We start from the raw sequence: 17883 nt of genomic DNA on the forward strand, positions 1-17883 counted from the left end.
AAGCTTTGTGCCATTACACTGAATGGGATCCCGTTCCGTTACCTACTGCTGACTGTGGCTCCCCCAGCCCCTCACATCCCAGCACTGGGACTCCACCTTTTCTGCTCTGCTCCTGCCTTCTACCTAGGGGTCTGTGAGGAGCGCCTCTGTCTGCGTCTACGTCTCGGCCTGTGTCTGTATTTGACCAGACTGAAGCATAGCGCTGAGTGAGAGAACTGGGAGTCATTGGTATTGTACTTTCTCCCCGCTCCTCTGATTTGTACCTATCTGTGTGTTTTGCTGAAGGACCTTGCCGTTCCTAAGGACTCTGATACCATTCTTCTCACTGACGTAAGTGACTGTCATGATTGGATTTTTCATTTTTATGACTTTCTACTGATATTGCTTCTAACAATGTGGTGAACCTGTGTCTGGGGTCTAGGAGGGAGACTGTCTACAAGTTCAGAGACTTCCGAGATACAGTATTTGGCTATTGAGTAAAACCGGATCAAAGTCAAATTGACCTCCAGCGTCTCAATTATCTTAAACACAATAAAGCACTGTATCCAAGTGTATTTTCTGGTACAATGAAAGGAGTATAGATGTCCAATGTGAGTCTCAACTAAAACAAAAATGAATGGAATACTGTGTGTGTTTAGTTTATAGGTGTGGGGAAGCATTGTGATTACCTAGTTGTTTTGGTTTGGGGTGTTGTGGTGGGCGTGAGAGGGATAGATCACCTTATGACCTCTGGTTTGGAGTTGTGGATACAGCTGTTGATTTGTCAGTTTCTGCCAAAAAATAAATGTAGCTATGGTGATTGAACTGCACAGTGTCATGGTGACAACCCTGTTGACATTATGAACGCACAGAGACTGTCGTCTCCCTCAAAAATATATGACCCTTTATTGTAATCCCATTGTGGAAAGGAAAATTGCTCCGTTGAGAATCTGAAATGGCAAATTATATAAGTGGCTCATCATGTGATCTCCATTGCTATATACTATAAATACATATAGATTAAATACAATTTATGTAATTCTAATGCTTTCCATTTACTTAAATAAAAAGTGTGGGCTTTTTTAATATGAGGTCAAGCTGGTGGCGCCCATCACGAAGGACCTAGAAAACGGATAAGAAGAGAGATAAGATAACTTGAGAGGAGCTTTGTGAATATACTGTAGGGAATACCAGGTCTAATGTTCAGGGTTATGAGCTATCTCACGTGTAGTGACTCAGTATGCATTATCGACAGGATATTTTTCTCTGGTACTAAGCGTTGATAAGGATTGGCGCTACATCTCAACATGACAAACAGTGCATTCAAAAAGTATTCAGACTTTTTCCAAATTTTGTTACGTTACAGCCTTATTCTAAAATGGATTCAAAAATGTTTTATCCCCTCATCAATCTACACACAATACAGCTCTGTCATGTTCTTGGTCACCTCCCTGATCAAGGTCCTTCTCCCCTGACTGCTCAGTTTGTTGGGGCAGCCAGCTATAGGACGAGTCCTGGTAGTTCCAAACTTCTTCTATTTAAGAATGATGGAGGCCACTGTGTTCTTGGGGACATTCAATGCTGCAGACATTTTCTGATACCCTTCGCCAGATCTGTGCCTCGACACAATCCTGTCTCGGAGCGCTACGGACAATTCCTTTGACTTAATTGCTTGGTTTTTGCTCTGACATGCACTGTCAACTGTGGGGACCTTACATAGACAGGAGTGTGCCTTTCCAAATCATGTCCAGTCAATTGAATTTACAACAGGTGGACTCTATTTTTGACTATTATATGTTCAATGTCTCTTTAGATTTAGATTTTTTTTTAAAGGAGTAGTTTCAACATGTTAAAACAAGACTTAAAATGAGAGACAGGGTTTGTTTTACTTTAAAGTGAATCACTAATAACATTAAATAAATCATCTTTAAAAATGACTGTCAAAGCAACAAAATAACTAGGGCTTCACAATGAGGGTGAAAACTTGGAGAAATGTGTGTCTGTGTTCAAATCTTCCTAGAAGTCACAGAGGGAAATTTTAGCAAGTCTTTATTGAATTTTGCATGTGGTCTATATTATTAAAGGCCCTTAATTTTATATAACATGTTTTAAAAATTAAATATTTGTGCACAAAAATGACTGAAAATATAATGGAACGACTCTTTGAACAAGTTTCAAAGACTCCTACTGAAACAAATTACACCGTACTAAAGATGAGTCATAGTTTGGCCACGTGGACTAAGATATTCCCAGGGACTATGGTTTATTTTAATATTTAAAGGCTCCAGCCACAGTAATCCAGAACAACATTTATGAAATTCATATTTCAGGGAATCTTGAAAGATGGAACAATCTCAACTTTTCTTCACAAATATTTGTCTAAATATGAACAACATTTGAAATATACATTTTGATAGACCAAAGTACAGTATCATCTATCACCATGTAAAGGAACAATATCCTGATAAATCCATTTAGTTGCATTTTATGTCACCTCTGTCAGACACCATAAAAGGCATTTAATTTCTACATGTATTGTTCAGCAAGTGATAAAAGGCCTTGATTGTTAAGTTCTAACATTAGATTAGTCAAATATGTAATATAAATCTCCAAACATATTTTTGTTTTGTGTTATAGCGTTATATAATGCTCCAGGGCTAATTTATTTAGCTTTTTGACATGTTTTTCTAGATTCAGAACATAAAACAACATTTATAAAGCAAACATTATACATTACTGTAGGCCTAGAACTGCAAATACTTCAATGAGTTAAGAATATGTTGCAGAACAGTGATTCAAATAAAAATTCTGAATATCTGTCCCTAAAAAAAACGTTTTGTTTGCAAAACAGCCTATTTGGCATTGATATGAGTCAGAAACATTTATTCTACTGTCAAGATTGACTACAAAGGGTAAATAGGATAATTCTGGTCATAGTCTGTCTCGTCCAAAACAGAGTTTTGTGAGACTTGTGATTGTGACTGCGTCACAAGGTTGGGTTTGTTTCAAACCTGTTTCAATTGTTTCAACACTGCCCACATTCCCAAAGCTGGCAGCACACAAGTAATCATCATTCAGAGTACAGCGGTACGCTACCCGATCATAATGCCTGTGGTAAATGTGGATCACCTTTGGATATCCCTATGGGTCTAGGTAAGGATCAACGGTCAATTGCACAATGTACGTACATGGAACAATATGTTAAAACTCCAAATTTGAATAACTTTAAACCAACTATAAATTGTAGAAATGAATACACAAATATTGAAAGCATATGTATATTATGGAGAGTGTTACTCAGTAAAATGCTGTATTGGATTTGCCCCAAACATAACACTTTGAATTCAGGCCAAAAAGTTAATTTCTTTGCCACATGTTTTGCAGTATTACTTTAGTGCCTTGTTGCAAACAGGATGCTTGTTTAGGAATATTTGCATTCTGTACAGGCTTCCTTCTTTTCACTCAATCAATTACAGTAGGTTAGTATTGTGGAGTAACTACAATGTTCTTGATCCATCCTCAGTTTTCTCCTATCACAGCCATTAAACTGTAACTGTTTTAAAGTCACCATTGGCATTCCTCTCCGGCAACTTAGTTAGGAAGGACACCTTTATCTTTGTAGTGTTTTATTGATACACCATCCAAAGTGTAATTAATAACTTCACCAAGCTCAAAGGAATAGTCAATATGTGATAAAAACAAATGTACCCATCTAGGTTCTCATCTTTGCGAGTCATTGGAAAACCTACCTGGTCTTTGTGGTTGAATCTGTGGTTGAAATTCCCTGCTCGACTGAGGAACCTCACAGATAATTGTATGTGTGGGGTACAGAGATGAGGTAGTCATTCAAAAATCATGTTAAACACTATTAAAGTCCTTGTAACTTAAGAATAAAACTTGTTAAGAAATGTTTAACTCCTGAATTGATTTAGGCTTGTCATAACAAAGGTGTTGAATACTTATTGACTCAAGGCATTACAGCTTTTCAAGATTTTGAAAAATATAATTCCACTTTGACATTATGGGGTATTGTGTGTAGGCCAGTGACAAAAAAAATCGAATGAATTTAATACATTTTAAATTCAGGCTGTAAAAACAAAATGAGGAAAATGTCAAGGGGTGTGAATACTTTCTGAAGGCACTGTACATGATTTTGCCTCTAAAAATGCAAATTCAACACAAACATTTCTAAATTATGGAAAATTATTCAATAAAAAATCTTAAATAAAAACAACCATTCTCTGAGATCTTTCAGTACTCAGCACGAGTTGACAAAAAAACTAATTAAAATGTACATATTTTAACAAATGTATATTCTATCTTAAAGTTCCAATGCTGCCTTTTTTATCATATCAAATTATTTCTAGGTAACAATTCAGTACCTTACTGTGATTGTTTTCAATTGAAGATGCACTTTGTAGAAATCGCTCCGCCATTTCCTGGTTGCAAAAATTCTAATAGTTCACCTAATTTCAGTTAATATTCGTTATTGCCACTTTTAAGAATTTTAAACACATTTTTGGAGATTTTGAAATTGGGATCCTTTGCTCCGGACAGGGGCATATTCCACTAAATGCAATTTTGTTGTTTAAAATGTCCAAAAAATTATATAAAACAATCAACTATAAAAATAAAGTTTCCCTGCCTGACAAGGATTTTCAAGAATCCCTGATTTAGTTATTGAATTAGGCCTCCTCCAGGATCCATTTAATCTGTGTATGAGAAACATGTTCATAGGAACCTGCTCCTTGTCCAAAACTTAATAGACAATCTCTATAAAGCCCATTAGAGCACCTCTGTAACATTATCAATGCTCTAATGTTGCTCAATTTCACCTAGTCAATTCTCTGTGTTAATTTAGATATCAGGAAGCTCACTCTTTGCTTAGGGAACAGGTGTGTGCCTTTGTCTGTGGGCAGAAGGATATGTATGGAGGCGGGGGCAGTGATTAACTAATTATCGCTCTCATCAGTAGTGTAAAACTGATAAGAGTGGTCGTTACCAATGACACTACATTTAAAGGCCTACGTGAGTACATCACTGCAAGGCTCACCATGAACTTGTCACAATACAATTATAGCTGTTCTACACTTGCTGTTCCACACATTGGTTAGAGAATATAGACCTACTACACCATCTACTGCATCTTGCATGTTCGGCCATCGCTCATCCATGTATTTTTATGTACATATTCTGATTCATTCCTTTACACTTGTGTGTATAAGGTAGTTGTTGTGAAATTGCTAGATTACTTGTTAGGTATTACTGCATGGTCGGAACTAGAAGCACAAGCATTTCGCTACACTCACATTAACATCTTCTAACCATGAGTATGTGACAAATAACATTTGATTTGATTTGATTTACTAGAGTAAATGAGACCGTTCCTGTTGTTAAATAGTTACAGTATACTGTAGCTGCACCACCCTTGTAATCTAAAATGATGAGAAGCAAGGTTGGGAAAATTCCTGACCACGATTTCTTCCTACGAGTTTCACTATTGTTCCATTATGTTTCTAGCTACTATTCCACATCACCCATCTATTTTTGTCTCCCAGGTGGAATATGGAAGTGTTGAGGTGAACATGGGGTCCCTACTGTCACAGTTGGGCCTGGAGTGTGGGGGGAAGGCTGTGAAAGGTGAGTTAAATGACCTGTTGATGTCTGATGCCCACTCTGGTGCGGAATTTATTATTTTACTGCCACACCTGTGTCTCAGCCCTAAAGTGTGTTAAAACCAGAGTTTATTCGTGGAAAAGTTGCTACTTTAATGGCCACACCAGTGATCTTTAAATGATGTTGTGTTTCCACCTACAGAAGAAGAAAGACACCTACGAGCAAATGACCGAGAACTCAACTTGTCTTACAAGTACACTGTGAGTACTGGGGTTGACTATTCATTCCAAACCAACGTTTACATGATGTGTGTCTGCGTATATGTTGTATGCATGTTATATATGTTTTCATGTGTATATGTCACAGTAACACGTTCCCCTCTTGCTCCCCATGCAGGACAATGCCATCAAAACCTCCAAATACAACATATTCACCTTTCTCCCACTCAATCTGTTTGAGCAGTTCCAGAGACTGGCCAATGCCTACTTCCTCTTCCTCCTCTGTCTCCAGGTAACCTTTACACAGTCTCATAATGCAGCCGCTCTAAGCCGTATCCTCTCACTGCTGCACAGGGCTGAGTCCTGTTGACAAATGCACTGGGACTGTACGCCTACATACTATACCTGTTAGGAGAACATCCGTATGACACAATGTACATGTAATTGGACATCTTCACTGGCTTTCAACAGACATTAGATATGCTTCTCTGAACTCTTTTGATTTGAACCAGTTCTAATATCTTATCCAGTTATTGTTCAGCATATCTACATATGATTTAGATGGCATCAGTCCAAGGCCAAATCAAGGGAATCATTGTACACATATTCAAACTCCTGAAATATACAAAAAACGTACATTGAATCTGTGTGAATGAATCTGAGTGCAAATGTGTATTTCTTCATAGTATCCACGTAAGCGTCCTCGTGCCAATGGAGCTGGCTGCAGGCCTATACAGTACTAGAAAACATTAAGGACACCTTCCTAATATTGAGTTGCACCCCCCCCCCCCCCCTCCCTCCCTCAATTTGTTGGGGCATGGACTCTACAAGGTGTCGAAAGCGTTCCACAGGGATGCTGGCCCATGTTGACTCCAATGCCACAGTTGTATCAAGGTGGCTGGAAGTCCTTTGGGTGGTGGACCATTCTTGATACACACAGAAAACTGTTGAGTGTGAAAAACCCAGCAGCGTTGCAGTTGTTGACACAAACCGTTGTGCCTGGCACCTACTACCATACCCCGTTTAAAAGCCCATACATATTTTGTCTTGCCCATTCATTCTCTGAATAGCATACACATAATCCATGTCTCAATTGTCTCAAGGCTTAAAAATCCTTCTTTAACCTGTCTCCTCCCATTCATTTACACTGCTTGAAGTGGATTTAATAAGTGACATCAATAAGGGATCATAGCTTTCACCCGGATTCACCTGGTCACTCTGTCATGCATAGAGCAAGTGTCCTTAATTTTTTGTGTACAGTGTATAGTAGGGAGTATAGTAGTACAATATAGCAGCAGAAAGGTGAGTTTTGTCTCTCCTGGCTCCTCTCAGAGCATCCCAGAGGTCTCGTCCCTGCCCTGGTACACCACCGTGGTCCCCCTGGTCCTGGTGCTCTCCATGACCATGGCCAAGGATGGCAGCGACGACATGGTGAGCTCAACATCTAACTACAGTATTAAGACTGCATGCAGGAGATGGTCCACATCGACCTGTTTGTCGTCACAATTATGTACATGTCCTGGTCTCCAAATCCTTATTCTCTTTCCGTTTCCTTCGCCTGTGTAGAACAGACACAGATGTGACAAACAGGTGAACAACCGGCAGGTGGAGGTCCTCGTCGAAGGAGAGTGAGTCTCTTTTTGCTGTTGTTGTGTAAACCAGATTCTCAGTGCTTGGAAAGTGCTTGAATGTCAAAGATTAGCAATAGTCTCAAGAGGGAGAGGCTACAAGGGCACGCCTGGTGCCCAAAGTATATGACGTATGTCGCGCAGCGAGAGTTCAGTGGGGATGAACGGATGCGGTTCAGTCAGTCATCATAATGAGACCTCAATTTGGATGTTAAATGACGAGACAGAGTCATTGATGCGAGTAACCAGTCTTGTTCAGTACATTGCGATACGTCCGGGTATATCAAGCACGCCGGTAAAAAACACTGGTGTTGCAGTTATGAACATTTACCAACAGATGGTATCTAGGTGCCATCTTACACCCATAACAACCTCCCCGGCTTGCTCAGTTTATGCTTGTGACAAGAAACTTGAATTTGACACTTGCCTACTGAAGTTGGGATTTCGGAGAGTTTTCAGAATCATTCCGTTTTTATAGGAGTAATTGTTCCTTATTTTTAATAAAAATGTAGACGTTAATGCCGTAGTTCTAGGCTACATTGAAAATCACTAGTATAAATGTCCTTTAGCTGTCACTCTGATATTGGCTACACTATCTAACTACTTCCCTCTTCTTAATCCAGGACACCAGTCCGCAGCAAGTGGGAGCATAGGACACACTGTGCCAATTTCAAAGATTTTACTGAGTTACAGTTCATATAAGGAAATCAGTCAATTGAAATAAATTCATTAGGCCCTAATCTATGGATTTCACATTGGTTGGTCACAGATACCTTCAAAAAAAAGATAGTGGCGTGAATCAGAATACCAGTCAGTATCTGGTGTAACCAGACACATCTCCTTCACATAGAGTTGATCAGGCTGTTGATTGTGGACTATTGATCAATGGCTGTGTGAAGTAGCTTGATATTGGTGGGAACTGGAACACGCTGTCATACACGCCGATCAAGAGAATGTAAAACCTGCTCAATGGGTGACATGTCTGGCCATGGAAAAACTGGGGCATTTTCAGGGTCCAGGAGTTGTGTACAAATCCTTGCGACATGGGGCCGTGCATTATTACGCTATAACATAAGGGTAATGGCGGCGGATTAATGGCTCGATAATGGGCCTCAGGATCTCGTCACGGTATCTCTGTGCATTAACATTTCCGTTTATAAAATGCGATTTTTTTTGTTGCTCGTAGTTTATGCCAGCACATACCATAACCCCACCACCACCATGGGCTCTCTGTTCACAACTACCTGCCCACAGGATGCCATACACAACGTCTGCCATCTGCCCGCTACAGTTGAAACCAGGATTCATCCGTGAAGAGCACAGTTCTCCAGCGTGCCAGGGGCCATCGAAGGTGAGCATTTGCCCACTGAAGTCGGTTGAGCTTCCCTGAAACTGTTTGTGACAGTTTGTGCAGATTATTTGGTTGTGCAAACGCACAGTTTCATCGGCTGTCCGGGTAGCTGGTCTCAGACGATCCTGCAGGAGAAGAAGCCAGATGTGGAGGTCCTGGACTGGCGTGGTTACACGTGGTCTGTGGTTGTGAGGCCGGTTGGACGTACTGCCACATTCTGTAAAACAACATTGGAGGCAATTTATGGTAGAGAAATTCATATTTCATTCTCTGGCACAGCTCTGGTGGACATTCTAGCAGTCAGCATGCCAGTTGCACGCTCAAAATATGCCACCCCTGTCATGTGGGTGGATTATCTTGGCAAAGCAGAAATGTAATGTAAACAAATGTGTGCATAACATTTTATAGAAATAAACTTTTTGTGCGTATGGAACAGTTCTGGGATCTTTTATTCTAGCTAGTGAAACATGGGACCAACACTACATGTTGCGTTTATATTTTAGTTCAGTATAAATGCATGGCTCTCACTGAACCAAATCCATTTGTGTCCAATCAACTGCGCAACACACGTCATCGATTTGGGCACCAGGCATGTCCATATAGCCTCTCCCCTCTCGAGAGGTCTATATATTTGTTATGAATGCATCTGGCGTTGACGTTAGTCAGTGTTCTTAGCTTTCTCAAACACCAGAGGTCACTGTAGGCATGCTTTAGCGCTGCATCATTACATTCTTGCTCTTTTCAGACTACAGAGTGAAAAGTGGATGGATGTTCAAGTTGGGGACATCGTCAAGCTAGAGAATAATCAGTTTGTCACGGTAAGGATGGAGGTGATAAAGGTGTCTTCAGATGGTGATAAGGTCAAAGGGCAGATGTACAATAGAAATACAATCAGCCAGTGAGGTTCACCAGTCATTCTACAGAATTGAAAATCTAACTGATTTCATAATTTATGGAGTCTCTCTCTCTCTCTCTCCCTTCTTTTGTTGTGTCTATCACTCCTTCTCCAGGCTGATCTTCTGTTGCTGTCCAGCAGTGAGCCTCTCAATCTTGTCTACATAGAAACTGCTGAACTAGACGGGTGTGTCTCTGTGTGTTGCATGCATGCATGTATGTGTTTGCATGTTTGTGTGTGTACCTTTCACACCTGTGAAATTTCACTGCCATTTTTAATTGTATCAGCTCTCACTCCGTGTTTCTCATCCTGCTTTCTTCCTCCTCTAGAGAAACTAACTTGAAGGTGAAGCAGGCCCTGACTGTGACAGGGAAGCTGGAGGATAGCGTAGAGAAACTGGCAAACTTCAATGGTAAGACTGGAAAAACAGATAGATTATCATGGCTTAAAAGTCTAGATCATATTATTTAGAAAACTCTTACCTGTTCATCAGTCACTGTTGTATAGTCCCTGAACCTTTCTGTCCCTGTGTAGGCGAGGTGCGCTGTGAGCCTCCCAACAACCGCCTAGATAAGTTCACTGGCACCCTGACCCTGAAGGGAGAGACGTACTCACTGGACAACGAAAGGATACTGCTGAGAGGCTGCACTCTGAGGAACACCCAGTGGTGCTTCGGCCTGGTCGTCTTTGGAGGTGAGCCATATTGGTCCACATAATGACTGAGACATGACCTATTAGGTTAGGGTGTCCCTTTATATGGCCAAAACTTTCATTAAAAAAAAAAAATCCTCAACCGATGATAGGTCTATTCATTCTTTTAGGTCCAGACACAAAGCTAATGCAGAACTGCGGAAGGACCACATTCAAACGGACCAGCATTGACCGCCTCATGAATGTGCTGGTGCTGAGTGTGAGTTTGAGTATTATACACACACAGACATATATACACACACACACACACACACACACACACACACACACACACACACACACCTCTTACAGGTTAATACCTGCCTAATCTTTCTTTACCCCTCTCTAATAAATACCGCTACAACTGTTGTTTGGTCTTCCAGATCTTTGGTTTCCTGATGATTATGTGTTTAATCCTGGCCATTGGGAATGGGATCTGGGAATACCAGGAGGGCTCTAAGTTCGCTGCATTCCTGCCCAAGGGGGTTAACGCTCCCTTCTCAGCCTTCCTCACTTTCTGGTCCTATGTCATCATCCTCAACACTGTGGTGCCTATATCTCTCTATGTCAGGTCAGTGCACTACATATTCTCTTGGAGTGACAAACATATGTTTTAGATATTGTTGTAAAAAAATAAATATATATGGAAATTATAATGGACCTACATTCATACTGTTTTTTTGAATGTGTCCAGCTAATGATCACTGAAATGAAAGCTGGACAGTCAGGGAGCATTAAAAAATCATCCCAAAAATATGGATAGATGACTATTTTTTGCCAATTTTGACGTTGAGGAAACATAACCAATTTTCAGTGCGGCCCTCCGGATCTCGTTGAAGGCCACGGCCTCATGGCAAAATGAGTTTGGCACCCATGATGTAGTCATTCACTGCATGTGCATCAAAATTCCCAAATGTGTTACTCTTACTGTGCCTTTGATGACAGGACTGTTTCACCACTAATCATCAAAGTGAAATGATTGCATTTCTTTCTCTCTCTCTCTTTCTTTCTCTTCCTCCTGTGTGTTGGGTGCAGTGTGGAGATAATTCGCCTGGGGAACAGTTTCTACATAAACTGGGACAGGAAGATGTATTATCCCAAGAATGACACGCCTGCCGAGGCCAGGACCACCACGCTCAATGAGGAGCTGGGCCAGATCAAATACATCTTCTCTGACAAGACTGGAACACTCACACAGAACATCATGACCTTCAACAAGTGCTCCATCAACGGGAAGTCCTATGGTGAGGCCTGGCGCTGGAATACATAAACAGTTGTCATGTGTTTACACACACAGATACATTAAGACTTAATTTAATACACATTGGAGCCAATCAATCACTGTACCATGTAACTGACGAAATGTACTTCTGTTCTCCAGGGGAGTTGTTGGACTTCTCAGGACAAAGAGTTGAGATTAATGAGGTGAGAGGTGGAACAGGGCGTGTTGGGTTTATGGATTTAATGTATGAAAGAACATCTCTAAGTCCCTTTCTTTGTCAATACGTCCTTACATTCTGTGACATAAACATTCCTAACCCTCCTTTTTCTCTCTCCGGTAGAAAACAGAGAAGGTGGACTTCTCTTGGAACAACTTGGCAGACCCAAAGTTCTGTTTCCATGACAACAGCCTGGTGGAGGTTGTGAGGGAGGGCAACCCTGAGGTGCAGGCCTTCTTCCGCCTGCTGGCACTGTGCCACACCGTCATGCCCGAGGAGAAGAAGGAGGGTGAGCAAGCGCCTCCTGCTGGATTCACATGTTATTGCATGGGTGTAGGTGACTGAAGGCTTGAGGTACAAATTGTACCTCACCACAGCCCTATGTCTACCCCTTAATGAGAGAACTATCTGTGATACCAGTGGTTGGGACAACTGCTACCTACTCCGTACGCTAGACTAGTCTGGGTACCAGTCTTTTTAGCTAACATTCCACTCTTTGCCGTTCCTCTGGCAAATGACAGGAGTGGCAAGGAGTGGAATGTTAGCTCGAAAGACTGGTACCCAGGACAAGGTTAGACAAGGTGACAAATGAATCACTCCATTGTGATCTTCTAGGTGAGTTGTACTACCAGGCCCAGTCACCAGACGAGGGCGCTCTGGTCACAGCGGCCAGGAACTTTGGCTTTGTGTTCCGCTCTCGTACGCCAGAGAGCATCACTGTGGTGGAGATGGGAGAGCTGGTCACCTACGAGCTGCTGGCTGTTCTGGACTTCAACAACATCCGCAAGAGGATGTCGGTCATCGGTGAGTCCAACAAACACTAACAGTTATGCTTTCACAATTTGAAGGAAATATGTTCTGAAACCATAGCTATCTAGAATGATCTGAATGACATGAAGAATCTAGGAATCTACAACGTTTGTTCAAACTTTGGTGGCTTTATTGTAAGAGGTTGAGGTTTTTTTTTTTTTTTTTTTTTTTTTTTTTTTTTGAGCAAACCAAACCTGATTATATCTTGTGTGGCCCCAAGTGCGCAGTCCAGAGGGCAAGCTGACTCTGTACTGTAAGGGAGCAGACACCATCATCTTTGAGAGACTGAACCCTTCCTGCAGCAACCTAACGGAGGTCACCACCTTGCACCTCAATGTGAGTAACCAGAATGTCTGTGTCTGTGTGTGTGTTTATGATTATGTATTTCTTGTGGACCATGTGAATATATGCTACAAGATCGACTACATCTTGTGTCCAACCCTGTACATGTGTATAAGACTATAACTCTAAACTGTTCTATCGACAGGAGTTTGCTGGAGAGGGTCTGCGTACACTGGCTCTGGCCTACAAGGACATAGACCCAGAGTATATGGAGGATTGGAAACTGCGCCACCATGTGGCCAACACTGACATGGACGAAAGGGAGGAGAAGCTGGATGCGCTGTATGAGGAGATAGAGAAAGGCCTGCTGGTGTGTACCACAGAAAAAATATATCATTTCAATGTCTTATCATAAGGCCTACAAGACAATCTACTAGCATAGACTGAATCTTACTGAATCTTACCGTTTGTAACGGTATGTGTGTAGCTGTTAGGATCCACTGCCGTAGAGGATAAGCTACAAGATGGAGTGCCCCAGACCATCGAACAGCTGTCCAAAGCCGACATCAAGATCTGGGTGCTCACTGGAGACAAGCAAGGTGGGTCATCTTCCTTAGAATACACTATCAGGCTGTATCACATCCGGCCGTGATTGGGAGTCCCATAGGGCGGTGCACAATTGGCCCAGCGTTGTCCAGGTTTGGCCGGGGTAGGCTGTCATTGTAAGTAAGAATTTGTTCTTAACTGACTTGCCTAGTTCAATAAAGGTTAAATAAATAAAATAAAAATCAATCGGCAAATGTTTTTATCTGGCACTTCCTGAGTCTCTTTTCTCTCTGTCGGGAATAGAAACAGCAGAGAACATTGGCTACTCCTGCAACATGTTGAGAGAGGAGATGAATGAGGTTTTCATTGTGTCGGCAAACACAGCAGAGGAAGTCAGAAAGGAACTCCAGTGAGTCCACAGACAGACTATTAGCAGCCACATTTGTAACTTGAAGCACCACAGTACGGCGACATGTAAAAGTACCTATCTCTCCCTTTCGACCTGACCAGGACTGCGAGGAGGAAGATGACACCTGATGGAACAGAGGAACCTACTGTCAAGAAGAGTAGAAGTGGCCTGTTTTGTCTTCAAAAGACGGAGACGGTGGCGGATGAGCCAGTGAATGGAGAGTATGCTATGGTGATTAACGGACACAGTCTGGTAAGGACAAGGACCCTGGTGGGTCACAGGACAAGGACCCTGGTGGGTCACAGGACAAGTTACTGGAAACGTAACATATTCTGAGCCCCGATTGATAGATGTAATTACTTTTTTAATGATGATCGTACAATACAAAAAAATAAAAAATTTAAGTGAACAAAAGACACACACACAAAAAAAAAGGAGGAATCTATTGATTCTTGTGATGAAAATCGCTGTCTTGACGGCTTGCGTCAATCCTCTGTGTGTGTGATTCTTTGTGTGTGTGGTCCTCGTGTGTGTGTGTGTGTGTGTGTGTGTGTGTGTGTGTGTGTGTGTGTGTGTGTGTGTGTGATTCTTGCGAAAACAGGACGTGTTCCAACACTAGTAGAATTGTTCCAATATTTCATGAACAATCCTTCATTACTTTCCTTCTTCCCATCCCGCCCCATCTCACTCTCCCCCCAACCTCCCTCTCCCCCCAGGCATTCGCCCTGGAGAAGGACATGGAGATAGAGCTGCTGCGGACGGCGTGTATGTGTCAGACAGTGATCTGCTGCAGGGTGACTCCACTGCAGAAGGCCCAGGTGGTGGAGCTGGTGAAGAAGTACAAACAGGCCGTGACTCTAGCCATCGGCGACGGGGCCAACGATGTCAGCATGATCAAGGGTAGGAGGGAGATCGGGAGACTGGAAAGAGAATCCGATTATATGAACCACTGTAGTTAAAGACTGACCCTGATGCTCTTATCAACTCATACACACAAGCACACGCTCATCCTCTCACTCTCTCTCTCTCCCTTGACCCCTCTCTCTTGCCCCCACCCCAGCTGCTCATATAGGGGTGGGTATATCAGGTCAGGAGGGTATGCAGGCGGTGCTCTCCAGTGATTACTCCTTCGCTCAGTTCCGCTACCTACAGCGCCTCCTGCTGGTGCACGGCCGCTGGTCCTACCTGAGGATGTGCAAGTTCCTGCGCTACTTCTTCTACAAGAACTTCACCTTCACCTTTGTCCACTTCTGGTACGGCTTCTTCTGCGGTTTCTCAGCACAGGTGAGACAAAAATGCACACACCGACACATAGAGGCATGACGGAAAAGATGTCTGAGATTATGCTTTGGTTCATTTAGTTAATGATATTTTTGCTAGTGCCAGGAGATTTTCCTGAGCACATGACCAGGCCAGGAAAAACTCTGGCATGTAATGTAATGTGTGTATGCTGTGTTGTTTTTCCCACAGACAGTATTTGACGAGTGGTTCATCACCCTGTTTAACCTGGTTTACACAGCTCTACCTGTGCTCAGCTTAAGTCTTTTTGACCAGGTAATTATAGTAACATATCTGACATGTCTGTAACGTACGTCAGTGGCATATTATTCACACCTAGTATTTATTCCAATGTATGTACTTAATATGTTTTGTATTCATGTGTTTATCTTTAGGATGTGAATGACTGGTGGAGTTTCCAGTACCCCCAGCTTTACACCCCAGGCCAGCTGAACCAGTACTTCAGTAAGAGGGCCTTTGTCTACACGGTGTTACACAGTGGCTACAGCTCCCTGGTCCTCTTCTTCATTCCCTGGGCAGCCATGTACGACACGGTCCGAGACGACGGCAAAGAAATTGTGGACTATCAGTCCTTCGCCCTGCTGGCCCAGACCTGCCTGCTCATCGCCGTCAGCATACAAGTAAGTGCGGGGGAGCGTGTTGACTCATGATACGACATACAGTATGGTCAGTTTGTGGTGGTACATGAGTGTCCTGTGAATTGATGTTGGGTGGGGTTACAGCTGAGGCGAAACCATATCCATGTAAATACACACACACACACACACACACACACACACACACACAGTGACAGAGTCTGAGGTAGCTGCATGTGTCTTTGTTAAAGCTGGGTCTGGACACCCATTATTGGACAGCAATGAACCAGTTCTTCCTGTGGGGCAGTCTGTCTGTGTACTTTGCTGTCATATTCACCATGTACAGCAATGGCATGTTCCTCACGTTAACCTCCTCCTTCCCCTTCATTGGTGAGTAGTACCCCTCAGCACCCCCCATCCATCCACCTCCTCTCCCTTCATCATTCATGTCTTTCTGTCTGAACGTTTGGTAGTACTGTGGTGTGTATGTTCAGTCGGTGACATCATCTGTCACTATGTAGGTAAGTGTCTGTATCTAAACGCATTTTGTCATGCTGTACTGTATGTAACAGGCACAGCCAGGAACTCCCTGAACCAGCCCAACGTGTGGCTGACCATGCTACTCACCTCCGTGCTCTGTGTGCTTCCCGTGGTGGCATACCGCTTCCTGCGCATTCTGTTGTGGCCCACCATCAATGACAAGGTCAGAGGTCGAGGGTCAACACATTTGTCATTGGCATAGAAGATTCACAAATTATTACTTTTCCCTCACTGTCTCTCTCATTTATCCTCATCCCTCCCCCTCTAGGTGAGGTACAAGGTGAGACAGGACAAGGTGCTGCCCCCTACCCCTCGCCGTGTCCAAGCCCGCCGCACCAGTACCCGCCGTTCAGGCTATGCCTTCTCCCACGCCCAGGGCTACGGTGACCTGGTGACCTCAGGCAAGTTTCTGAGGAGGACCCCAAAGAGCCGGCCAGCCCTCTTCTCCCAGACAGACTCCCCATTGGCCCAGACCCAGCCTCAGTTCTACCGCACCATCAGCGAGCGGGAGGAGCCACCACTGAGTCCCTAGGACTAATGACAAGCACACAGTGTTCAGGTCATTAAGTCTGAAAACACTCACTCAATCCATCCCAAACATCTATCAAATATCAATCAGCCATGTTTCTGTGAAACACTTCAACACTTGAGTCTGATTTCCACTGATGTGAGGATGTGTAACATTCTTTGTCAGGATTTTTTTTTAAATACAAGGACAACCCCAAGCATTTATTGCCAGGCATAGAATTCAGAATGAAAATACTGTAATTTAATAGGATCTCTATGGTGCCAGGCTTAGATGTATGTGTAAGTACAAAAAACGATTTGTGAAACAGCAAAAATATCATGCTGGGCATTAGTCAAAGTGATAATTATGTGTTATTATGTTCAAGATTTTACAATGCAGATTTCTAATATGTTTTATTATAGATGTATACATGAAATGTAGTTATTATTGAGTCATAATGGTGTTATTATACCATTTGGTGAGACTAAAATGATCTTGTTGAATCTTAGACCTTTAAATATTGTTCAACTGACATTCTAGTGAACTGTGTACTCAGGGTCTTGCATTGAGTTATTTATGATACATTACATTATTATTTGAGATATCATGGGTGCATTATGTCAATCATAGCCTATATCTGAGTAACTGACATAGTATATGTATTTTTGTAATATTTGTTGGACCTACGTTAAGTTGTCATATTTTTTTTGAATCTGTGAATAATGTAATTTGTTTAATGTATGTATGGTCGTTATTGTATGGCAATGTGAAATGATTCTCAATCACTGAAACACTAATCATAGACACTCTCCAATATGATTTCAAGTATGTACTTTTTCAGCATTGTAGGCTACAGCCATAATAAATGTTTGATATTTTTGTATTCCTTTTATTGTTGCGATTGTTGTTCTTAATCATTGATTATTTTCAAATCGACTAGTCTAAATAGCCTACATGTATTTCCATTCGCTATTGTTATTGTTGGAAACAGCTTGAGTGGCAAGTCCTGCGCTGTGCGCATTGGATAGACACGTTGTGACGCAAATATACTGTATACGGCTGACCGGTCTGGCCTCTGTTTTCACCAGCACTAGAAGC

The 17883-nt window shown here is 42.3% G+C and overlaps 1 protein-coding gene across 1 annotated transcript; it reads left to right on the forward strand.

Moving 5' to 3' along the window:
* LOC139408695 (ATPase phospholipid transporting 8B5b) lies at window positions 1-17668 on the forward strand. The gene is made up of 28 exons (XM_071152916.1): window positions 1-330; window positions 5538-5619; window positions 5797-5855; window positions 5992-6105; window positions 7146-7244; window positions 7380-7441; window positions 9538-9610; window positions 9803-9873; window positions 10017-10099; window positions 10222-10380; window positions 10509-10597; window positions 10761-10948; window positions 11413-11621; window positions 11759-11802; window positions 11940-12105; window positions 12432-12620; window positions 12847-12962; window positions 13114-13278; window positions 13396-13507; window positions 13758-13863; window positions 13965-14115; window positions 14580-14763; window positions 14924-15147; window positions 15334-15417; window positions 15537-15782; window positions 15989-16127; window positions 16310-16440; window positions 16546-17668. Exons 2-28 carry the CDS (start codon window positions 5565-5567, stop codon window positions 16807-16809), a joined length of 3582 nt encoding a protein of 1193 aa, XP_071009017.1. The 5' UTR covers window positions 1-330; window positions 5538-5564; the 3' UTR covers window positions 16810-17668.
* Window positions 17669-17883: the final 215 nt, after the last annotated feature.

The sequence above is a fragment of the Oncorhynchus clarkii genome, chromosome 5 (genome assembly GCF_045791955.1).
Source record: "Oncorhynchus clarkii lewisi isolate Uvic-CL-2024 chromosome 5, UVic_Ocla_1.0, whole genome shotgun sequence".
NCBI lineage: Eukaryota > Metazoa > Chordata > Actinopteri > Salmoniformes > Salmonidae > Oncorhynchus > Oncorhynchus clarkii.